Genomic DNA, 26,123 nt, shown 5'->3' on the forward strand with positions numbered 1-26,123 from the left:
GACAGTGCCATCTTCTCACTCCCACCATCGACTTGGGAGGGAACTCGCTTTCTCTGTCGACATTCCAGCTTGTAGAATTGTCTATCAAGACTAATTTATACCCAGGATTAGCGTTAGGTGGTGCTCCCTGCCCAAGTGTATTCTTCCTATATCATACAAACTCCAAAAGGTCAAAATATTATGTATGCTTCAAGTGTCTTTGGTCTTGGTCAAAGAGTTATCTTGGTAAACAAATTTGACAATTGGTATACTTTTCCTGTCTCTTCTCGAGTCATTTATGAATTAAGAAATAAGATAGTCAGGATTATAATTATTTTGAGTAATACCCTACAATATTTCCATCCCACACTTGGAGTTTTTCCATAACTACTCAGACTAGGTAGGAGAGAACACGTAACTACCTTAGAACTACAAAGAGATGTCGCAAAAATACCTAGAGATTACAATAAAATAATAAACCCTCTGAAACCACCCCTTTTATAAGTGACACAGTTAAGAACATACCGAGGAGGGGTTCAGAACTCGGGACTTACCTGGTGGTTCTTTAATGGGTACATAGTGTAATGCTCTCTTGTACCTCTTCTCACTCGATCTTTGGTACCTGACTGCATACTTGGCTTTCCACTTGAAGGCTTCTCTGTCCCAGTCCAGAGTGATCCAGTTGCGGCCAGATTTCATTGTAAGGCCCGTGAACGCCTTGCCCACTGTGGAAGAACACACACACCACTACTTTTAGACCTGGTGTGCTTCATATTTAGTCATGGTTTTTTTTCAGACACAAGTCATAAAGTGCACGTACACTGACACACAGAGACGTACAGTACATTGACATAGAACTTAACACCGACACAGAGACGTACAATCAGACTGTGTGTGTGGGTGTTTCACGTTCAGTTTCAATAACATTTTTGTTTTCAGAAATTTGTGTACAAGTATCCCTAAGAGCTGCACAATCCATACCTAGTCTGCCGAAGGGTAAGACAATGCACGATTTACGGGACTTTCTAGATATGCCTCTGTGGACCAAAGGAGTCAAGTAACATATAATTTCTCCAGCTTATATTTCCCCATCTAGCAAGAGACAAGCAGACATAGGAGACCAAATATTGAAAGTCCTGCATAATAGGAGGATCACCTACTAGTATCACCCTCTCTTTCTTTCTCTAACTCTCCATCCCTTCCTTTTCTCTTTTCCCTCTACCTCATTCTGAAACTGTCCACACCCCTTCTACTTATTCCTCATCTTTACTCCTTAATTCTCTCACCTGGGACCTTGTGGCTACACGCAGTTCTGTGAGCGTTGGTGCACTGTTCGACCACCACAGCACGCTCCACCCTAGACACCATCAGACACTCTGTGGGCTGGACGTTCACAGAGGACTCTTCCGTTGTTTCAATGTCCAATAATTCTGCCTCATCTGTCTCTATGAGGGCGGCTGTGCCCAAGGTATCTGTAAAGGATCAGGAGAAAATTTTGTCATAATCTAGAGGTGTGTGGGGAGTAGAGGTGTGTGGGGAGTAGAGGTGTGTGGGGAGTAGAGGTGTGTGGGGAGTAGAGGTGTGTGGGGAGTAGAGGTGTGTGGGGAGTAGAGGTGTGTGGGGAGTAGAGGTGTGTGGGGAGTGGGGGAGAGTGTGGGGGAGTAGGGTGTGGGGGGAGAGGAGTGGGGTGGTGGGGAGTAGGGGTGTGTGGGGAGTGGGGTGTGGGGAGTGGGGGTGTGTGGGGAGTGGGGTGTGTGGGGAGTGGAGTGGGGGTGTGGGGTGGGGTGTGTGGGGTGGGGTGTGTGTGTGGGGTGGGGTGGTGGGAGTGGGGGTGTGTGGGGAGTGGGGTGTGTGGGGGTGGGGTGTGTGGGGAGTGGGGTGTGTGGGGGAGTGGGGTGGTGGGGAGTGGGGGTGGGGGGGAGTAGAGGTGGTGGGGAGTAGAGGTGTGTGTGGGGAAGTGGGGTGTGTGGGGAGTAGAGGTGTGTGGGGAGTAGTGGTGGGGGAGTAGGGGTGTGTGGGGAGTGGGGTGAGTGGGGTGGGGAGTGGGGAGTGGGGTGTGTGGGGAGTGGGGGTGTGTGGGGAGTGGGGTGTGTGGGGGGTGGGGTGTGTGGGGAGGGGTGGGGTGTGGTGGGGAGTGGGGGTGTGTGGGAGTAGAGGGTGTAGTGGGGAGTAGAGTGGGGTGTGTGGGGAGTGGGGTGTGGGGAGTGGGGTGAGTAGAGCAGTGGGGTGGTGGGGAGTAGAGGTGTGTTGGGGAGAAGAGGCGAGTTGGGAGTAGAGGTGTAAGGGGAGTGTAGGTGTGTGGGGAGTAACAATTGAACAGCATACAGTAACACGTCTGTGAGATAAGACAATAGGCTGTACGTGTAAGGGAATGATCAATTGTACAGTAAATAGTGATTCCTGGTGACCCATGGAGAGAGTCATGTGCACCCAACTCTACATCTGAACTTCTGGGTCATTACACGTCTTATAATGGGTCATCGTGACATAAATCTTACACCACAACCTCCAGATGGATCAAGACATTTACAAACACGCCTACAGATCCATGTGTTTTTTTTTTGGGAAGGGGGGGGGGATAGATGGGTCAAGAGACAATATTGTATTCCTCTTAATGAATCAGGAGATTTGTCTCACGTAAGCACAGAGCTGTTCTCACCTGTAGCCTTTAGTTTCTTGGAGGTGTGAGAGACCCATAAGTCGTCCCCCTTATCTTCTGCCATCTGCAGCAGGAGGTCTACTTCCCGGCTGTTGGTGACGGTGGCCAAGCTGTTTGCAGAGTCTGTACATTTCTCGATGGCTGAGGCGGCTTTCACTGGCGTCGTGGACGTCAGGAAACACAAACCATCCACCTGGTATTCCCTACAGTCACACGGTGGGTCTGTAGAGATGGAGAAGGTTATATTTATATATATATATATATATATATATATATATATATATATATATATATATATATATATATATATATATATATATATATATATATATATATATACACAAAACTTTACCTTACCTACGAAGTATAATTTGGTTATTATACAGGGTGTCAATAAGAAGAACACCACTTACAGGCTCGCACGCTGATTGTCTCGGTACGTTCCTGTCCGCCTAACTCTTGGAGGGTGATGGTGTAGTTACGCCCGAACGCGAGACCGTCCAGCTTTGTGCCTACCACCCCTACCACCTGTATCTTCTTCTCGTGGATAACTTTACTGGGTTTGGCCGCTTCGGTCATCTTCAGGTTCGCGTAGTCCTTCTCCCCAAACTCTGTCACCTGTGAGAGTTTCAATAAAATCCTTGAATTTCTTGATGCGTCTAGTCTTCTACATTTGGACGCCCATTCACACCCTAATTTGTTATTATCTTACTTTACACATCATCTGAAGGCTCACCAACATTATATTTCATCTGCAGATTAACCACGAGCCGCTTTGAGCGATTTGAGGCCGCAATTTTTTATGGCGCCACAAAAAGTGGCGGATGATGTTTTCCTTTCCCCGCACACGAGTCACTTTTAGTGGCGGCTACACATGGGCTTCTGTCAGCAGTGTCAACATGGACTTCGAAGAAGTGGCATGAATATTTTCACAGATATTTAGCCACGGGTAACAAAGGTATCTTTAAACTTTGAGTACCTTCTTGGGGAATGTAGAGTCAGGCAAATAGTATTCGAGACTTGTAATACACACTGAAAGAGTTTAAGTGACACCCACTTATCCCTGGCTACTGGTGGCAAGCTACTGTGGCATGGCGGAGAAAATGGATCCGGTTGCGATTTCTTTGCGGCCCGTGCGCGGTCTTCCTATAGATACATGTAGGTTTCATTTGTAAACACAAAAAGTTGCTGCCACAAAGTCGCTCAAAAAGTAGGTCGTGTGCGGGAGCCCTAATGTTACCTGAAGGGGTTAGGTTAGGTATAAGGTTCTTAATCTTCAAGTGATAAAAACTGGGAGTGTGAATCTTCAGGTGATCCTGATAGTCATATTGTTAACTTAAATGTAAATTGTGATTTGTTGGAAACAATGAGATGTGATATCAGCTGCTCACACTGACGACCAAGTTAGAAAGTTACATTAGTTATATGTTTTAACAGTGTATGATATCTCTTACCGGGATGACTGTGGGTTTTTTTCCATTATTCATAATTAGTACCAGCACCCATTAAGAATAGAACCTTATGAAATTAGAACTTATTAGGACGAGAACCCATTGAAATTTGAATTCATTAGGAATGTAACCCATTAGGGCTATATGTTATAAATGAAATCCATTAGGAGTAAGTCCCAACCCTAATCGCTAAAGTAAACTGGGTTCTATTAGCACCTTAACCTTACCTTCTGTGCCCACATGACGTGCATAAAGCCATTTTCGTCAAACTCGACCAGCAGCGGCGCCTCCGGGGCTGAAGGAGAAGGGAGACAACAATTAAGCGTAATAACAAACGTCTCCTCTAACAATTGTGGTTAATAAGGATCAAGTCTCGTTAGTTCTTAATATTTCTCTCTCTTATCTTTTTCATTTCTCTCTCTTATCTTTTTCATTTCTCTCTCTCCCTCTCTCTCAGTACTCACAGGTGCGGACGGAAATAATTGCCGCCTTCCCAGTGTAATTGATTGGTTGGAGGTACGCTGCCACCTCGACTTGGTACTCAGTGAAGGGTTGGAGGTCCGTTTGCGAATGTCCTATGGCGTTCACCTCGACATTACTTGAATGGCACCTGTCAAGAGTTCATGGTAGAGAGGTCATATATCTGGCAGGGTTGTGCTGTTCATGTACTGTACTTGAATCAGATACGAATACACATGTATACTTAAACACACATGTACACAAATCCCCCGTCCACACTACATCTACTTAAACACACACTCACCCAACACACCTTCACCCACACAACACACCTTCACCCACACAACACACCTCCACCCACACAACACACCTCCACCCACACAACACACCTCCACCCACAACTTACGGGTCGGTGATATTGCCAGTATCGGTGAGGATGTTTTTAAGGTTCCTAAAGGTGCAGTATTTGATAGAGAGATAGGTGGGTGTCCAGTACTGGCCCGCGTAGGTCCAGTTGACCCCCGCTGAGCTGCTGTTAACCCCCAGTCGCCCCAAGTTCTGCACCGTCCCCACCATACCTGCAAAGTGGTCATGTTTATTAAGCTTGTGTGTGATTATATTTCATATTTATATCGTTTATACATGAATACTAAGCAGAAGTAAGGCCAAGAGGTAGTGTGGCCGGTACTGCATGAATACTAAGCAGAAGTAGGGCCAAGAGGTAGTGTGGCCGGTACTGCATCACTTCCCTCAGTGTAAAATTAGGTATTCATTTATAGCTGGGTCGAGTAGCTGTATCCCAGGAGCCAACTATCAACCGTTGGGATAGGAGATGAGCTCTGTATTCAATTGACCGACACATCCCTAACGTGTACAGTGTAACCCTCTGAATCAAGCGAACTCTCCTGACTATTAGAAACACTACTGGTATTAGTGATGATCGGTACAGGTAAACAGACTTACTGTACCATTAACTTCAAACTGCTGACTATCGACCTCGGTACAAATACTATAAAGATCTATACCAAATATCATTACAACCCACGAAGACTTTAGTAAGTTATCTGCTCTACAGTGTACTTATGGCGGGTATAGATAAGGGAAGGTAACTCCTACACAGTTACTAACCTTCAGGATGGAACTCACAGATGGCAGGCAGGAGGGCGTTGCACACCTCACCGTACCAAACGTATTGCTGTTGTTTGTCCCAGATGGCCTTGACACAGCAGGAGGTGCTCGACAGCTGGGCGTTCATGGCTGGTAGACGAGTATGTCGCCACAAGGACCCGTCGCTCCACTCGTTACCTATTAGCATACCGTATAATAATATCTATGTGTGTGCTGTACATGACCTGATAAATATCATATAAACATATACTCATGGCAGCTTCAGCCAGTCATATCAAATATTGTATCACTCACCGGTGTATGCAGGACACATGTTGAGTCCCAGCCAGTATTCCTCCGGGTTAGGTTTGTCTGAGTCGGTGAGGATGGTGTCCAGCAAAGTCTCGTCCTCCTCGATGGTGGCCAGTGACACCAGGTGACCGTGGCTCCTCCTGCACTGTTCTTCCTGTTGCTCCCAACCCCCATAGCCCTCGGCCACAGTGTGCACCAGCAGGGCCTCCTCCACGTAGGTACAGTGTAGGGGCAACGCTGAAGGCGGAGAAGTTATTACTGGAGTGTTCATGGAGAGAGCATCACTTAAGTATTATTGTAGGAAAAAAAAGAACAAAAGAGACATATAATGCAATACTTGAGGCAATAAATACAGACATCAGCAGTAAAAAAAGACAGCCATACAAACACAGACAGACACAAAACCTAGTAAAGACCCACCTGTGAACGCTGAGGTGGTGCCACAGTCGATGGCATCCTCACCGAAGTAGCAGGTAAGGTGAACGCTGTAATTAGTCTCGAACTTTAGTAGCGTTATGTCCACCCGTACCTCCTCCTCCTCGCCTTCCTTGTTCTGGGTTATATTCTTTACCAATTCCTCTGTAACATATCACAAACCATAAGTAGTAGTAGTAGTAGTAGTCTCTCTCTCTCTCCTTTTATTAGAAATATGAGAACACTACAAACTGATTCCCCTAAGCCGTCAGGTAGATTATAAGTAATACCAACTCAATAATTAAGAAGGGTTTACCTTGCATTAGCCAGATGTGTTAAGTTAATTATGAAGTACAAAAATGGTAAGCTACAATAGTATTCAGGTAGTTATTACGTAGTTACAACGACTGGTAACTGATAACCACTCATAGTTCATATTTCTCATGACCATTATCAGTTCATTAACACAAGAGGTAATTTCAGCTTATAATTAGAGTGATCTGTTTGGTAAGGGTTAATTTAGTAATCCTGTCTACGTATCCCTTGCTTACAGTGTTATGAACAGAGAAACAACTGTGTTATGACCTCATCAACAAATGTACAAGTAAATATACCTTGAATTAATTTATTTTAGTTTAAGTAGCTGTAGTTATGACAAGTTATCAAAGTTAACAGATAATGGCTGACGACAGTTTCATCTTTTCATAGCTTTTGTTTATATTTACTATAAAATTGACAATAAGTTGAATTTTTAGAGCTTAAGTGTAAAACGATTTTGAATACATTAAAGTCGACAGTAATTAAGAAGGTGGGTAATGTTGTATAGTTACAGCTAAAACTATTGCTTAAACAACTTAATATATGGTGCAAGATATCTGGACATTAATACGTTACTGTATTATAACTTGAGAACAAAAAGGTAAAATACTTAATAAGGTATTAAGCACAGGTGTGTAACCACAGGTGTGTAACCCAGGTGTGTAACCCAGGTGTGTAACCCAAGCTGGTGTTGGCAAGTTGTCTCTTCTAAAATTTGGGTTTGTTAAAAAAAAAGTAAACTTGTTACTGTCATTGTTAAATAACTGGAGATTGATATTGTAGAAAGATACTTCTTAACTTAAGCCCAGAGTCATGTCAGTCTCTCCGGCAGTATGAGACGCTTAAATTAAGACCTAAGTATAATTTAAGAAAGTGATTGTAAATATCGCGAGTTTCTTGGTTTACTATCAGTCTCAAAACCTGTGGGCGTTGCTTAAGAAAGTGTCTCTCCTCTAATAACATTCGTTTACTGAGAAATCCAGTGAACGTACCGCCATTACTGGTGACCAAGACGGAGTACATGAAGGCCGTGGCAACAGTTTCTCCAGGAGTGCCTTCCGTGTCCTCATCCTCAGCGCTGGTTTCATCCTCAGCGCTGGTTTCATCTGCAGCGTTGGTTTCACCCTCAGCGTTGGTTTCATCTGCAGCGTTGGTTTCATCTGCAGCGTTGGTTTCACCCTCAGCGTTGGTTTCATCTGCAGCGTTGGCTTCATCTGCAGCGTTGGTTTCATCTGCAGCGTTGGCTTCATCTGCAGCGTTGGTTTCATCTGCAGCGTTGGTTTCATCTGCAGCGTTGGTTTCATCCTCAGCGTTGGTTTCATCTGCAGCGTTGGTTTTCATCCTCCAGCGTTGGTTTTCATCTGCAGCGTTGGTTCACCCTCAGCTGGTTTCATCTGCAGCGTTGGTTTCGCTCTGGCGATCCAGCTTCATCTGCGGCGTGGTTTCATCTGCAGCGTTGGTTTCACCCTCGGCGTTGGTTTCATCTGCAGCGTTGGTTTCATCACCTCAGCGTTGGTTTCATCTGCAGCGTTGGTTTGCTCTGCGGCGTTGGTTTCATCTACAGCGTGGTTTCATGCGGCGTTGGTTTCATCTGCGGCGTTGGTTTCACCTCAGCGTTGGTTTCATCTGCAGCGTTGGTTTCACCCTCGGCGTTGGTTTCATCTGCGGCATTGGTTTCCTCTGCAGCGTTATTTTTCATCTGCTGTATTGGTTTCATCTGCAGCGTTGGTTTCATCTGCGGCGTTGGTTTCACCCTCAGCGTTGTTTCATCTACGGCGTTGGTTTCATCTGCGGCGTTGGTTTCATCGCCGGCGTTGGTTTCACCCTCCAGCGTTGGTTTTCATCTGCAGCGATTGGCTTCATCTGCAGCGTTGCGGCTTCATCACGGCGTTGGTTTCATCTGCAGCGTTGGTTTCATCTGCGGCGTTGGTTCCACCTCAGCGTTGGTTTCATCTGCAGCGTTGGTTTCATCTGCAGCGTTGGTTTCACCCTCAGCGTTGGTTTCATCTGCAGCGTTGGTTTCACCCTCAGCGTTGGTTTCATCTGCAGCGTTGGTTTCATCCTCAGCGCTGGTTTCATCTGCAGCGTTGGTTTCATCCTCAGCGTTGGTTTCATCTGTAGAGTCACTGGTCTCTGTACTGTCTGTAGCCGCAGTGTCCTCGACTCTGGGCAGCTCCCGTACCTTTGCCACTGCCCACGTTACTTTGAGCGTGCCATTCCAGAGGATGTCAACTCTCAGCCCCACATCAGATACAAAGGCGCCGTAGCCACTGTTGAGCACTGACTGGTTCACATCCTGCCAAGGGACTGGAACGAAGATAATTACTCCCTATAAGTTCTGATCCTTTTAGCCATGCCCTACAGTCTTGTGGTGGGGGGGTGAAATGTACAATGTGGTGATAAGGGTGGGGTGATAAAGAGATTGGATAAGAATTGGGGAATTGATAAATTAGGGAGTGATAAGGGTGGGGTGATAAATTGGGAGTGATAAGGAGTGATAAGGGGTGGGGTGATAAGGTGGGGGTGATAAGGGTGGGGTGATAATTATGGGCAATAACTTCGAGACGATAAATATACCCTAAAATAAGGTAGACAATAAATATATAAAATAAAATCTACGGATTTATCTTGTCGTGTTTAACTTACTGGTTCTATAAACGGTGTAGTTTAGTGTATGATAGATGGTGGTTATTTATGCAGTAATTGTGCTAAATCTTCATTGCTTTTGCCTTATAAATGTTATTTTTGTTGATTATTTTTGTTATATTTGCATGCAAAGCTATTAAAGTTTAAGATAATTGCCTAATGGCGATAACATCAATATATTTCATTTTTGGAGAACATTTGACTGGTTATAGACGATCATATAGATCATCAAAATACTTATTGATGAATAGTTTCATAGACAATCTAACCTAACCTAACCTTAGCTAACATAACCTAACCCAACAAAAAACTAAACCAAATCAAATCAAACCAAACCTAATCTAACCTAACCTAACCTAATCCAATCAAACCTAACTAGATTTAAGGTACCCTAAGTATAAAATCTCAGGCAAACACTCACTTATGTATAGATCGAAGGTGAACTTAGCGAGAGGTTTAGAGTCAGCTTGAGGTAACAGCGCAACAGTATACGACTTGCCTCCCTCTACTCCTGTCATCTTGGTGCTGACCTCCTGTATGTGAGGAAGTGGAGGTAGAGGCCAGAGACACGTGGAGGTAAGTGGAGGTAGAGGCCAGAGACACGTGGAGGTAAATTACGCCATGGAAGAGAAAATAAAACATGAAGTTATAATTTATCTCAATAACTTCGAATAATAACACAACAAGTTATTAACTGTTTAATTGTTATGTAATGACTGTTAAATTAATCGTATTTAATGATTCTTAATGACCAGGCACACACACACACACACACACACACACACACACACACACACACACACACACACACACAGAGTTTACATCACCATAACTAACATCTTTGGTAATGTTCTTCTCGCTCAGCAGTGTGTTGGCTGTCTTGTCGAGGATCTGTAACGAGAGTGTCGGAGTGATCCAACCAGGCGAGTCAACGCTCCAGAACAGCATTACCTCCCCGTCACCCACCACCGCCGCCTTTACCTCTGATGGTCTCCGGAATACCACTGGGGAGAAGAAGCACCTCAAGTTTCAAGTGTATTAAGAACTACTACTACTACTGTTAATGATAATAATAATAATAATAATATAATAATAATAGTGATATGCATGACAAAACCAACCCCACTGGAAGTTATCACAGCCAATGATTGTCAACGAGCGCCTTACGTAAGTCCAGTATAGTACGGCTAGACTCACCTGGTTCCTTGGTAGTGCAGTCGTCTACCTCGAGGTCACACACGTCCAGGGTGTCAGTGAGGCTGGCGGACCCACACGTCAAGTTGAAGCTCTGATGACCACACACCAATGTCACTTTGTACCTGTGACATATAACGAGAGAGAGAGAGAGAGAGATTAATTTGGAACGATAGAATTTGTTAAAGTTACATACAATGTTATCGGCAGCTATAAAATATACGATCCTTTGGTCCAATTTCTCTAAAACCTAACGCCCCACATCCACGGTCAGAACTATCAATACTGCTACAACATATCGTGTATAAAATCGTGTTTTGGGTCTTTTCTACATGTAAATGATAAGTTTTGGACACACGTTCTAGCTGAGAAAAGCCCTCGAACTCGTTTAGTTAAGTGTCTGCGTGACAAGACTCTATCTACGTCTGTTGGGAACCCCCCCTCCGTGGACAAACATTGACCGAGCCGAAGTAATAACTCCACCTTATGTTTGTTCCCCGCCGTCCCGATTAGGTTGGGTGGGGGAAGGGGGATTGGAAATGCATGCTGTTGGTATGTGTTTGAGTCCAATTGTGTGCCCACGCCCTCTGAAGTCATAAACACGTACAAATAGCCAAAGAACTTAACCTAATCCAGTACATCACGTAGACACACCACAAGCGCATCCCAGGAGAGAAAGTTTTGGAACAAGGGGTTGTTAATAAAGACTAAAATATACTTTTCTTACCTCGGTGAAACATGAATGAAACTTTACATTGCAAATTACTAATAACATAACTGGACTCTGAGTGCGTACATTCATTTAAAGTCGAACACGCGGCATATCCCCGACCTTTCGTAGTCTCTTGGGAGAATGAATTACCTCCCTCCCATTCCCTGGCTTCCCTCCCTATTTTAACCCTTCTCACCCCTTCCCCTCTCCACTTTTCCCCCTTCCATTCATCCCCCCAGTGCGGGTTATAAATATACCACTATCATCACATACACCATCAACCAGCTCCTAAGCTAAGCGATACCTTAAAGCCATATGTCGCTAGATACATTATCACCTGTTGTTTACGTGTGTGTGTGTGTGTGTGTGTGTGTGTGTGTGTGTGTGTGTGGTGCTGGGAATAAGTGAAAGAGGTGTTAGCACGTACGTGGCGCCCCATATTGGTCCTGGCAGCATGTAGCGGTAAGCCTCAACACTCTCTTGAACAATCTCATTCTGGTCTCCGCCGCCACTACGTTCTATACTCACCTGTTGATAGGGGTCAGAGGTTACAAGGATTAGAGGTAAAAGAAGTCACACGTGATTAAGAGGTTAAAAGCTGATAAGGAAGAGTATGTGGAAATGGACAAATTAGGTTATGTTACGTTAGGTTAGGTTAGGTTAGGTTAGGTTGGGTTGGGTTGGGTTGGGTTAGGTTAGGTTAGGTTAGGTTAGGTTAGGTTAGGTCTCAAAATGTGAAGCTACTGATCTGTCAATTAAATATTGTCTTATGAAGGAAGAGTAAGGGGAGTGATACCTAGAGATTTAATGTGAAAGACCAGGTAGTGGGGAGTAAAGGCCAGGTAGTGGGGAGTAAAGACCAGCTGTTACTTGCATAGTAAAACATTAAAACTGTTACTTACGACGTAGTTGGTGGTAGTAAGGTTAAGCTCTACCAGTGAGCCGTCAGCCTGAGGCATCTGTATGACTGGTTGTCTCCATGAGACCACCACCCACCCTCTTGAATCAGCCTTCAACTCCACCTGGCTCACTGGCTCAACGTCTGCATTATGGACGGGTTAAAGGTCGTGGTGGGTGAGGTCAAAGGCCATGGAAATGAAGACCAAAAGTCTAGGTGAGTGAATTACCCTTTACCATACCTGAAGGATTTATATAGCTTATGACCCATTCTTAATATGTTATCCCTATTTAGGTTAGGTCAGGCTAGGCTAGGCTAGGTTAGGCTAGGTTAGGTTAGTTCTTGAAGCTGTTCTATACAACAATGATCGCCTTTACCGCACACATGTCAGCTATGAACGGCCAGCAGACAATAAGACAAGTTATTTTAGGAACGAAATGAGGAAAACACATCAACAGTTTCATTACAGTTTCTCATTGAAAAAGAAATGAGAGAGTGGGGGGGAAGGAGGATATCGTCTACTCACCTGGGGGACAACCGAGCAACTCCAGGCGGAAGCACTTGATAAGGTTACCGATGGAGCGGATCTCTGTTTTGAAGCGGAGACGTACATAGCGGGTCAACATCAAGTACGGCAGAGGGAAAGTACTGACCACTCCTATCTCCGTTCGGGTATCGCTGGCGAAGAACTGACACACACAAGAATATGATTAGACGTGACGTGGGTAATATACTAGTTAGAAATAAGATATTGGTGTTGTTTTGGGGTAAAGAAGCATTGTGTGGTCTTCTCTGTCTTAGGGGTCCTTCTCAAACAACGGAAGTGTGTATGTAAAGAAGATACAATGGATGTGATGGGTAAAGTTGGTGTTGTTATATGTTTGGGAAATTATGTGAGTATCAGTAGGTAGATTGAGATTTTTTTCTGTCACTGGTTGTCTTCTGATATCATTCATGTATGGACGTCCACTCTAATTCACTCTATCTATCTCTCTTATCATATTAACATTCTCCATCCTCCTTCATCTCTCTCTCTCTCTCTCTCTCTCTCTCTCTCTCTCTCTCTCTCTCTCTCTCTCTCACCTCTATGGTCTCGCTGCAGCAGACGTCCCACTCTTTGTCGTTCTCAGGTTCAGCGGCGGTAGTGTTGAAGACCTTAAATCCCACCATATAGTAGTAACTGGCGGGGAACACGGATTCGGGCGGACCTGAAGTCTGTATGGCTGTATAAACCATCGTAAAACTCCTTAATATCGTGACATAACAATCTGTCAAACTCAAATACCCCACAAATTATTTCATCTATAAACATGATAATCTATATGCATACAATACAACATGTGTTTGTGTTGGTGTGTAAATGTGCGCTATGGACGGCTACGGTTTTAAAGATAGGCAGCTAAGAATTGGAAATGGAGAGAAGTCCCTCATATATCCCGCTAGTCAGGCCGCACCTCGATTATGCTGTTCAGTTCTGGTTCCCTTCTTATAGAATGGATATCAATTCACTGGAGTCGGTGCAGCGAAGAATGACGAAAATGATTCCAGGATTTAGAAAACTTTCCTATCAAGATAGATTAAAGAAACTAAACTTGCATTCCCTAGAAAGACGAAGAGTGCAGGGAGATATGATAGAAGCATTTAAGGAGATATAGATAAAGTTCTTATAATATCCAAGCAGGATAGGACTCGTAGCAACGGATTTAAGTTGAATAAGTTTAGGTTTAGGGTGGTAGATGAGTGGAACAAGCTTAGCAATTTAGTAGTAAGTGCTGAGACGCTGGAAAGTCTTAAAAGGAGGCTAGATAGATTCATGGACGATGGAGAGTGGTTGTAACTCTCGACAGGAGCTGCCATGCACAGGCCAACCGGCCTATTGCGAGCTCCTTATCCCCCACAAAAGATGGAGCCACCTCGTTAAAAAGCACATCTGGGTTTTTTCTGTTCCCCAAGAGCTCTGAGCCAAGAACGCCTAAATTGTTGGTGGGGTTGTCGACCGAGCCCCATACCTAGTTTAGACCCCCCCCCCTCCCTGTACAGGACTAGTCTTTTAACACAGAGATAAGCTTAGGTATCGTTGTGTGTAGCATGTGTACTTGGGTTTAGCTTAGGACGGATATAGTAATTACAGGTGTAATCTGGGGAGGCCGGTCCAGTTGAAATTTGTTAAGGTTATGTTAATTTTACTTCGTCAAAATCACACCCGGAAACACTTACCCGAGACGAGCATAACTTTGCCCAGATCAATCGTGATGGAGACCTCAGTCCTAGGGTCAGCAGGGCCTTTGTAGCACCAGGCACCTTGTCCCTGCAGTCGGGCTTCCTCGGGTTTACTGTCCGCCACTGTTGAACTGAAGAAATTCGGGAAACAAGGTCATGACGAGCAAGAATAAGTTTAAAGGTAGTTAGAACTACTAATGATGAAGTTAAAGCTACATATACTGGGTAATAGATGGTTAGAATTACCCTCAATCAGGTTAAAGTTGTTCAGAAGCATCAGTAATGAGTTATGGTTGATGGTTACTAGAGTGAGGTCACAACATGGTGGTGATATATGAGTATAATGGCATTATTACATAACCATTACAACGTCTTCCAGTGATGTGACAACTTTGCATTATATTCAGTAACTTTTATCTGGAAGTACTTAACTAAATGAGAATATAGTCACTTTCACTTCACAATATACCACAGTCACCTGAATATACAATAGTAACGTTACACTTAAAGAAATATTCCTCATGTTTTTATATCAAGTGTGTAATTTTAAACTAATATAATAAATGTGTCCTGAGCTCTGGTTAAACTTAAAGCACAGTAATACAACAAAAACTTTAACCAAAAAAAATACAGTTTATTGTTGGTAACTAATATATCTGTATTTTATGTATATACTTGAATACATTGGTCTTATACAGTGTCAAATACATAACAAACAAGCCACTTCATTTAAACCTGCAGGTCTCTCTCTCTCTCTCTCTCTCTCTCTCTCTCTCTCTCTCTCTCTCTCTCTCTCTCTCTCTCTCTCTAATCCTTTCAAATCAACTATTTATACAAAAAAAAACAGAAAAAAAAATATTCTAGCAGTACCAACAACTGTTAACACAAAGTTGCATGCTTGAGGGTACCTGAGTGCATAAGTGATTATTGGTATTACAATAAACTGTGGGATATTGTTTTGGATATTGACATTCTCTTGAAAACTCACTCCCTTGTGCCATGACCTGCTGTTGAATATGTGGTCAGGGGATACTAGTATATTACACGTTTAAAAAAAATCACAAATAAACATAACTAGATACATTTTCTTTTCTTTATATTAATAGAAAATAAATAGGAAATAATGTTTATATAATAGTCTTTAGTTAATAGCATGACGATGTAAAATGTGTGAGTGAAAATTTTTTTGCTATGACTACTACTACTACGGCTGCTATGACTACAACTACCAGTACTACTACTTCTTTTACTATAATTACCTTCAGCCTCCCCTAATAGCCACACCTTCGCCGCTATTTTATTACCTTAAAATTAATATCCTAATACAAAACTAGCTACCCTATTACTATTACTACTACAAAACCAACATTCACAGAAAACAAAATTGAGAAACGAAGAAATATTGAAAATTAAAAGCAAAAAGTTAAAAATAGTGATTGTTTATATTTCGTTCACCTCCACCAGAATAAGACAGAGGTGACGCATAACGCTAGTAAAAACACATAGTGGATAAGAACGAATATAACGCGCAGTAATAAATTGTGCATAATAACACTAACCTAACCTAATCCAAAACAAACACCAGAACCTAAACAGACTACTGAAAATCAAAGCGGGTCCCATAGGCATGACTGGTCTTCTGGGAGATCGTGTAGATTATATCATACAGTTTCCACTAAGGCTTTGTTACACATGATCGGCACTGCACACGACCATCTTCATTTCCCCAACTATATAGTCAGGTACCCATTCACAGTTGGGTCAGATGGAGGTATTCGGGGCACCAACCAGAAAGGGGATTCGTGTTTAGATGGAGGAAAATACTTAGGCAAAGAGGCCGAAAAAGACTCACCAAGAGGCCATAAGAGACTAAGAGGCCGCTACAACAGGTATATACATTACTCACGAGATGCTGGAGTCAGGTATAGAGCCATCTTCTAATCCCAGTGGTACATTACACACGTTAGAGCCTGAGGGTGGAAAAAAAAAACCTCGTTAAGTCAGGTATCTCTCTCTCTCTCTCTCTCTCTCTCTCTCTCTCTCTCTCTCTCTCATCCGTTTTATGACCCTGAAAGCTGTTATGTTCACCCCAGTATAAAAAATCTACATCGATTAATTATTTTCCGAAACTTAAAAGTCAATGGATGAAATAGTCAACACACACACAACTCATTGTTTAATGAGTTAAGTGAGTAAATGGTCAATAATTAACTAATTCTTTGGTATTAGTGAGTAATAGTCAACATAACTTATCCATCAGTGTATAAATAAGGCAATATTTATCACATTAACTCATCCATTAGTTTGTCAGTATAAGAATCATTCATTAACTTCAAGTGTATTAAGACCTAAAGATCACTAACTAAAAGGGCAGTAATCAACAACTTCTAACTAATCAAGGAATCAATACAACATTAATATATTTGTTTATTGTTTATTTTTTGAACTTCTGAACCCTTCTCGTGAATCCAAAATCAACACCTAACGATATTGGTCGAAGGTAATGCTCGACTCAAAGCTTCACTAGTAATAGTTAATAAATTCAAACAGTGTAAATTTCAACGTGTTTTGGGGTATTTTCTAGAGGTTAGGTTAGAATAATTTAGGTTTATTGACAAAGATTAACATAGACAAAGACTTTAATTATGCAAAGTAGTCAGCCAATTATAGTGATAGTAAGTGTGTGTGTGTGTGTGTGTGTGTGTGTGTGTGTGTGTGTGTGTGTGTGTGTGTGTTACATAAGAGTGTGAGGCTGTACCCTAAGCGTTAAATATTACCAAACTTAATATTAATGTCAGTGGTATTCAAAGGCCGTTTTTACATACCTTTATTATATGTCAGTAACGATCTTTGTGTTTTTACCAACTGTAGTAACACGCGTTTTAGGGAGGGGGAAGGAGGGCCATTATTAGACCAAACTAAACTTTTTTACTTCTTACTTTCCACTTTATATCCCCGTCCCTCCCTCCTTCCTTCCCTTCCTTCCCCTTCCCTCCTCTCCTTCCTTCCTTCCCTCTCCCTCTCCTCCTTCCTTCCCTCTCTCCTCCTTCCTCTCTCTCTCCTTCCTTCCCTCTCTCCCTCCTTCCTTTACTTTTCCTTCTCTCTTCCTCATCCACCCTCCCTTTCCATCAATCACTTTCCCTCATCCCTTACCCTCCCTCCCTCCTTTCCCTCCTTTCCCTCACCCCCCCTCCCTCTCTTCCTTACCCTCCCTTCCTCTACCTGAAGGAAATGTGACACAAATCTCGTGAATAATCAGGAAGCTATTACAGCTTGTAGGGTCAGAGAGGATAATTGTGACGCGACACGACGGGTCTGGCAACAGTGGCGGAACACGACTGATTTGGCGACAGTGATGAGACTCTTATTAAGGAAGTTGTCACTATAGGTTTTATGAAAATATATTTCTCTTGTTCACTATACAGTATAGTATAAAGATATATGATACTGAAGGAGGTACCACTTCTGGCCTCTGGGTCATGATGTCAACAAACAAACAATCGAGAATTATCAAAATATCTAATTGAAATTGAAACCTTTGTTCATTAGTTGTTAATGATTCTTGGTATTAACAACGGCTTAATGTGATGCAAGGTCGGCAATAATTGAAGACTTTGATATCAAGAAATGTGTATAAAATAGTTTCAAATAAATGTGAAGGAATTGTAGACGGATGACAGACAGACAGAACTTAACCAACCTTGTGAGTCTTTGGCTAGTGATTTAAAGAAAAGATATCATGTCCAACTAGGAATGTTTCTAATAAAGTACACATCATACTGGTGCACAGCGCTTGTTAGTGGCCGTCTCTACCACAAACAATACACTCCCACAAGGCGACGACAACCTTCCCCACACTACTTGGTATATTACAGGTGTGTCTCTGCTTAGATTTAGATACCAATTTACACCTGTGTCGACTGTGGATTCCCAGACCATGAACCAACGACCTACTGTAATGATGATCTGAGATTTTTGCACTTTTTTTTTTACACCAAAATATAACGAAAAATAGAATTGGATATATTTCTTTATTGAGTTTTATTAGGAGATAAATGTGAAGTACTATGCAGACACACATTCTTATGGATCTTTGAGGAATATGTCTCAAGTTTTACCATCAAAGTTTTCATGTCTGGAAAATGTTTGAGACGTAAAGAATTATAATGTATTATTCGCCAAGCATTTTTTAGTGATCTACGGCGAGTAAATACACCTAACCTAACCTAACCTAACCCACAGTTTGGTCACATATCACTAATCTAAAAGTTTGGTCACATATCACTAATGTACTGTTTGCCTGCTAGACCCTACGTGTTGGTGGGAATACAGTATGGCTCTCTCTCTCTCTCTCTCTCTCTCTCTCTCTCTCTCTCTCTCTCTCATAGACTAATCACCCCTTTTCCTCAGTGTCGTCACATCAGTCTTCCTACACAAGCGACAACACCCTTCTGACACCAACTCCCACATTCAGTGTCTAGATACGAATGTGTTACTTACTGGCAACACTAGCGGGTGATTTAGTAGCTCTGTTTATTGGCGTTGTTATGGCGTCTAGTGCCTGGTGGTGCCATGGGGGTGAGTGAAGCGTAGAGTGGCTCCGCTTACTGGCACAACTATAGTGTCTAGTCGACTCGAGTTCTTAGTGGTGCAATCAGCGTTAGTGAAGGAAACAGTGGTGGCATATACTGACGTCTGTGTTAATGAAGTGCTTAAGGCCTAGTGGTGCCAAAGGTAATGGCACCCATAGTGTTCATGATAGGAAAGATAATGGTAGGGGAGTGGAGGGAAGGGGAGGAAAGGGGAGGGAAGGGGAGGGGAGGTGAGGTGGGGAAGACAAAGGAAGAGGGGAAGGGGAGGCAAATAAAGAGGGGAAGGAGACGGGGAGGGGAGGTAAAGGTGGATAGCGATTAACACTCTTTTAATTCCTATGATAATACTGCCTCTCTCGGACGCACCTTAACCCTTCTGTCATCATCGACAATATTCCTTAGCTGTTCGGTGGCACACTTTAATGACTCTTCTACACCTAATCCTAAACACTTGAATCTATACCTGTTGCATTATCAGCTATATACATGACCCCACATCTGCCACTGTTACTAAACGCACATATATAACTTAATTAAACATTGTTGGAGCTTCAAAAAATGAAAAAGTAGAAGAAAAAATAAAGTTTCGCAAAGGTACTACAACGGGTCATTCTTGTCTTGGAATCGATCGTGTTGATTACAAAAGAAAAACTTAGGTGTTGTGTGTGTGTGTGTGTGTGTGTGTGTGTGTGTGTGTGTGTGTGTGTGTGCGTGCGTGCGTAATACACAATTGCGCTAGTACGTGTAAGTGCAAGGTAGCGTGTTAAAGAGGCGTGTGGTCTGGTGACAAGAGATACGATCATTGTGTCTACCTGGAACAGTTATGGAGACACACCTGTGATTAATGACAGGTGTATCCCCAGGTGAGATGGCACCATAAAAAAACTACCTACAGAACTAATCTAATGAACCTATGTATCCCTCCATCACTAAATATTGATAACTAAATATTCCTCATCACTACAGTTTATCACTAGTTATAATCGCCTGTTGGTTTATTATAACTAATTCCGTCGACTACCACTAATGACAAGTACAGACCCTCCTGACTACCCTCGCTGCCCTCCTTGATGACTGTGGGAATAATTCATGGTTACTGTGGGTGAGACACGCGAACGACCACACCGACACTCACTCTGATGAGGTTAACAAATTCCTGTTTTCTTGGCTGACTGACTAATTGATTTGTGTATGTATGTATGTATGTATGTATGTATGTATGTATGTATGTATGTATGTATGTATGTGTGTATGTATGTACGTATGTATGTATGTATGTACTTATTTAACACACACACACACACACACACACCACATCATTGAGCAGTTTATTTCACTTAATAATAATCGACGTCAGCTAATAATCTTATTTCGGATAATATCATATCTTAATAATCTACCTTCGCTAATTATTATCTTATTGAATACCTGCCATTCACCTGACCTACCTACCTGAGTGATTACCCTTCTGTGATATTCTACGTCAGCGTTTGGTTATCCACATCCTTCTTACTTATTTTCTTATATCTCTTTATCTATCCATCTCCTTCCACCTCTTCGCTATCCCTAACCAACAAAACATTAAAATTTGTAAAATAATGAACTATCCTCTGACGTTCATATCACATGATTTACCTCGCCCGCCACATGACCTGTTTGACCCATTAAACTACCGACTTAAAACCTTTCTTTAGGTCCCAATCCTCTTACCAGACTGCCCCAAGACCCCTATTTAGCCCTCAAAGACCCCTAAGGCCACAGACACGCCTCCACCAAGAAAGAGAAACAGCTTAAGTGAGCGTGAGAGTTACCTGAGGTGTAATGACAGGTGTGGCGGAGGGGCAGGGGGGGGGGAGTGCGGGGTGAGAGGGAGGAGAAAGGGAACAAGGGGAGTGAGAGGGAGGAGGGGAAGGTACGAGGTGAGAGGGAGGTTGATATATGGAGGGTGAGAGGGGGAGTAGGAGTGAGTCAAAGCATAAAAGAGGATAATAGAGGAGGAGGAAGAAAAATAGGAGGTAGGAAGAATGTTTTCCTATAAATATTTGACAAAAAACTGATGTGTGTGTGCGTGTGTGTGTGTGTGAGTGCCTGTATTGTGTGTATGTATGTATGTAGGCACACACACACACAGTGGTCTTCCCCATAAATAATACACCAAGTCACACTCGTGTCTGCCTATAAGCTCACCTCTGCTGGCGCTGGTAGACTATAATAACGCTGACACATACTAGAACGCTGACTATCCACGCTGACATCCACGCTGACACAATTGACTAGCAAAATAACAACTCGCTTTACTGCACACTGTAAAACATTTGTTATACGAATAGAAAGCAAAAAAAAAATAGCAGTAAATTTGTCTTCCTTCATAAGTACTTGTTGACCCCATGTTAAGTACTATTTATTAAAATTTTTGTCCGTTTTAAGTTTTTTTTTATTTTACTCTTTCTTTCATTCGTATATTTCATATTTTCTTCAGTGTCTTTATTATTCATTTCTCTCTCTCTCTCTCTCTCTCTCTCTCTCTCTCTCTCTCTCATATATATTCTTACAATTATCAGTGACTTCAACAACCAATAGAGGTGGCTGAAGACAGAACCAACTGACTCACTCACTTATTCATATCATAATTATAGCAGACAAGTACACTAATAACGGCGAGGTGGGATAGGTTGGTTGGTTGGTTGGTTGGTTGGATGGTTGGTTGGTTGGTTGGTTGGTAGGATGGTTGGTAGGATGGTTGGTTGGTTGGTTGGTTGGTTGGTTAGTAGGTTGGCAGGTTGGCAAGACGGGTTAATTTGACACTTGACCACCCGGGGGAGGGGAAGGGAGGGAGGGATGGGTACTGGAGGGGAGGGAAGGGGTAGAGAACGGGAGGGAAGGGGAGGGAAGGGGTAGAGGACGGTAGAGGAGGAGGGGACGATAGGGAAGGGAAGGAGGGACAAGGGGAGAGAAGGGGGCCACATAAAGGTAATTAATTAAGGTAGAGACATAAATAAAAATCCCGACATGTCAATAATTCTTTAATTTCGTGGAAGAAACACCTGAGACCTTGAGATTAATTACAAGACATAAACCTCTTTCGCTTGGCTTTCACGTGATGATTAAACACCCTAACGCTAACGTAACTTAATCTAATCTAATCTAATCTAACCTAACCTAACCTAACCTAACGCTAACCTAACTTAATCTAACCTAACCAAAATTTAAAGCGAAACCTAACCTAACCTAACCTAACCTAACCTAACCTAACCTAACCTAACCTAACATAACCCTAACCTAACCCAACCTAACTCTCTCCAGGTACTCTTAAGTGTATTTAATCCTCAGGTGAAATAAATTAAGGTGAATAATAATCTCCAGGTGATCCCACACAACAACACAGGAATGATGAGTCTCGTGTCCACATTAATGACGACTCGTACGAAATATATTGAACGAAGAAGATTTACGAGGTTTCTACTGTACCGAGAGAGCAATATATTTCCTTTTGTCATTATACTAACTACAGAGGTATATTTCAGGTATTGTTTCAGGAATCTTTTACTGACAACTCACACTCGATAATAATAAAGGGTTGTGTTGATTCCCTCTGGTGTATAAACTGTTCATATTCTTTGGATCAACTGAAGATTTGGTTTCCAAGTTTGTTTCATCTAACCAAACTTTAACCTAACCCAATCTAACCTAACCTAATTAACCTAACCTAACCCCAGGTAACGTTAGGGTGTTAAATCATCAGGTGAAACACACAGGGGTCAACCAAACTCCATATAATCCCAGTATTTTCCTTTTGCTGGTAAGATGGCGTTAGAATGAATACTTTATTACGATCATTATCATCAACAAGGAGACAACAAATCACTCAAACTATAGATACTAGAGTTTTAGATCATTTCCACAGTGCCTTTCACATGTCCAAACTTTTAATACATTACCCCATAATCGCTGTGTGTCTTGCATCAGTCAATGTCAAGTAGTCATTGAAGATCCTTGTGGTACTCAGGGGAAAGAAGGTTATAGGCGACACGCTGCACATTACCTGAGTTAGACCAAGACTACTTATGGCTGTAAGGGAAAGTGTAATGATATATCGTAAGTTTTTTTTTTTAAGAATACAGAGACGTTCTATCAGATGCTGGCTACGTTATACTTATTTATGATAAATTATTTGTGTTAAAAGGTATCGTATTAATTGTCCTTCAGTTAAATATAGCAGATGATTCGACTTATGCGGATAACCTAACCTAACCTAACCTAAACCTAAACCTAACCTAACCTAAACCTAACCTAACCTAAACCTAACCTAAACCTAACCTAAACCTAAACCTAAACCTAACCTAACCCTAAACCTAACCTAACCTAACCTAACCTAACCTAAACCTAACCTAACCTAAACCTAACCTAACCAGACGGAATCGGATATGTGTTTATCGTCAACCCTGAACTGATTGACATGTTTACGAAACTCGTTCTTTGACAAAATGAATAACTGACATTGTGCTTATTTAAGTTCAATATTTGTTTGGATCGAAATATATATATAACGAGGATTTATTTAAACTTGTGATGTTGTGAGTCAGTGTGTAAGCGTTGTCAGCTGTTAATGGTTGACTCTGTATATACTATACTACCATGCGTCCTTGACAAGTCCTAACTAATATCTTTGCCCTGTTAGCAACCTTTACCTGGGCCTTTAACAAAACACAATCAAAATATAACCATCTTGGATATACATGAAGTTTTTCACCTGTGGGTTTTATATATTAGATCAGCATTTACTCTGAGAACTATTAAATCCATCTGTGCTTGTACTGCCAGGAGGCCGCTAAACGAGTTCCGAGGCTCACTTATAACTTTCGTGAGTCATTCGTATCATATTCGTTTCTGCAGGTGAATACTGACCATAATCCTCACCTTTAAGATTTTATACTTTATTTTTTCGAAGCATTTGACATGAACCAACGTGGGACCATCAAGTGAGAGTAGTCGTGGATGGTTCGTGTCGACTGATATATAAATAATTCTGAGCTCGTGTTGCTTGTAGTATTTTTTTTTACATACCTGTGCATCAGTTCACCTTGCAAGCGTGATCTAATGATAGAGTTGCTACACTTTTGTGATTTCAAAATGCAATGTCTGCAGTTTTTTTTTCCAAGACAACGAATATATGTTTTAAAAACCTTTCGAACTATGATAAACAGATAGGCTATACTGTTTACTCAAGGTTGCCAGTTAGGTATTAAGAAATCTCATTGGTTAAGACTATTGTTGTTTGTCTAAGAATTAATGTTGTTTGCTATTTCCACTACTTTTTTTATTAACCACTTTTCACCTTTTTTTTATATATCAAGAGTTTTTTCCAGGCGTGACTTTTTCCATTAGCGCTAACCTACCATATGATGAGCTGGGAATGTGGATTGTATCGTGTTGTTACTGCGTTTCAACCTCTTAATGCATTACTAGGTTAATAATAATTCTGGTCTACCAATAAATATAAATAAGAAGATGTAAACAAGAACATTAATTGACTCTCGGTATACAACACAATTCACCTCCTCGTCAACAAATCTCAAAGTGACGTGAAAAGATAACAGAGACAAGATAGATACCAAGTCATTGAGCATAAGTTTCAAACAAGAAGAATTTGAACTAACAACATCAATAACATCATCAATATGTACAAACAAACAAAAATCGACACAGGTATAGATATTGATAGCCAGGGTAAACAGGGTCTCAGCCACGGTGACTCATATCAACCTGTATAAACAACGTCCCAAGGAATGATGTAAACAGGTATCAAAAAGAGTGACTCGCAGGTAAAGGTAAACACTAGGGGGGTGATTTAGTGTAGAGACAGGTGTGAGTCCAGGTGTCATTTATTCTCCACCTGTAAGAGAGAGACAGGTGTGGGTCCAGGTGTCATTTATTCTCCACCTGTAAGAGAGAGAGAGACAGGTGTGGGTCCAGGTGTCATTTATTCTCCACCTGTAAGAGAGAGAGACAGGTGTGGGTCCAGGTGTCATTTATTCTCCACCTGTAAGAGAGAGAGAGACAGGTGTGGGTCCAGGTGTCATTTATTCTCCACCTGTAAGAGAGAGAGAGACAGGTGTGTCAGGTGCCACTTCACCTGTAAGAGAGAGAGACAGGTGGGGTCCAGGTGTTTTATTCTCACCTGTAAGAGAGAGAGAGACAGGTGTGAGTCCAGGTGTCATTTATTCTCCACCTGTAAGAGAGAGAGAGACAGGTGTGGGTCCAGGTGTCATTTATTCTCCATCTGTAAAAGAGAGAGAGACAGGTGTGGGTCCAGGTGTCATTTATTCTCCACCTGTAAGAGAGAGAGAGACAGGTGTGGGTCCAGGTGTCATTTATCCTACATATCTGATCAAGACACATACAAAAAGGTAAGTCATTAATCACAGAATCACGGTCACACAGGTAAAGGTGTTCCCAGGTGAGCATAGTTATCATTGAGTCTTAGATAATAGTTAATGCCATTGTAATTTTACGCCATTTAATGTTGTGTTAATGTCAATATTCATCTGATTGTGATTATGGTTATTGTATGTATATTGTAGAGTGTTCAGTTCATTTATCTGTTCGTCCGTCCGTATTAAATGTCGTTTCCTTCGTTAACTTGAGAAAAACTTTGGAGATCAAGGTTAAATTTGTGTTGCAGAGATAAACAAAAATAAAAATAAATATAATGAATAAAACACTTAACAGACCTACACAGCCAAAACCAACACTTAACAGACCTACACAGCCAACACCAACACTTAACAGACCTATACACAGCCATTAACACCAACACTTAAACAGACCTACACAGCCACAGACCTACAGCCAACACCAACACTTACACACCTATACAGCCAACACCAACACTTAACAGACCTACACAGCCAACACCAACACTTAACAGACCCATACAGCCAACACCAACACTAACAGACCTATACAGCCACACCAACACTTAACAGATTCCACACAGCCAACACCAACACTTGGCACAGACCTAGTACAGCCAACACCAACACTTTGGGAGACCTAGACCTACACAGCCAACACCAACACTTAACAGACCTACACAGCCAACACCAACACTTAACAGACCTACACAGCCAACACCAACACTTAACAGACCTACACAGCCAAC

The 26,123-nt window shown here is 42.1% G+C and overlaps 1 protein-coding gene across 1 annotated transcript in view; it reads right to left on the reverse strand.

Moving 5' to 3' along the window:
* LOC121869896 overlaps nt 1-26,123 on the reverse strand; it is a 62,519-nt gene that overhangs the window by 9,996 nt on the left and 26,400 nt on the right. Inside the window, exons 2-23 of the mRNA XM_042371463.1 lie at nt 16,276-16,339; nt 14,367-14,500; nt 13,233-13,372; nt 12,676-12,838; nt 12,154-12,293; nt 11,679-11,779; nt 10,543-10,664; nt 10,183-10,349; nt 9,767-9,878; nt 8,636-9,006; nt 8,262-8,344; nt 7,692-8,074; nt 6,388-6,546; nt 5,971-6,204; nt 5,677-5,853; nt 4,955-5,126; nt 4,554-4,699; nt 4,317-4,384; nt 3,052-3,256; nt 2,639-2,860; nt 1,266-1,451; nt 534-704 (exon numbers count right to left, since the gene is read on the reverse strand). Coding sequence (XP_042227397.1) covers nt 534-704; nt 1,266-1,451; nt 2,639-2,860; nt 3,052-3,256; nt 4,317-4,384; nt 4,554-4,699; nt 4,955-5,126; nt 5,677-5,853; nt 5,971-6,204; nt 6,388-6,546; nt 7,692-8,074; nt 8,262-8,344; nt 8,636-9,006; nt 9,767-9,878; nt 10,183-10,349; nt 10,543-10,664; nt 11,679-11,779; nt 12,154-12,293; nt 12,676-12,838; nt 13,233-13,372; nt 14,367-14,500; nt 16,276-16,339 — 3,720 coding nt within the window. The remainder of the gene's footprint in view (nt 1-533; nt 705-1,265; nt 1,452-2,638; nt 2,861-3,051; nt 3,257-4,316; nt 4,385-4,553; nt 4,700-4,954; nt 5,127-5,676; nt 5,854-5,970; nt 6,205-6,387; nt 6,547-7,691; nt 8,075-8,261; nt 8,345-8,635; nt 9,007-9,766; nt 9,879-10,182; nt 10,350-10,542; nt 10,665-11,678; nt 11,780-12,153; nt 12,294-12,675; nt 12,839-13,232; nt 13,373-14,366; nt 14,501-16,275; nt 16,340-26,123) is intronic.

This window comes from Homarus americanus, unplaced genomic scaffold (assembly GCF_018991925.1).
Source record: "Homarus americanus isolate GMGI-L3 unplaced genomic scaffold, GMGI_Hamer_2.0 scaffold14467, whole genome shotgun sequence".
Lineage (NCBI taxonomy): Eukaryota > Metazoa > Arthropoda > Malacostraca > Decapoda > Nephropidae > Homarus > Homarus americanus.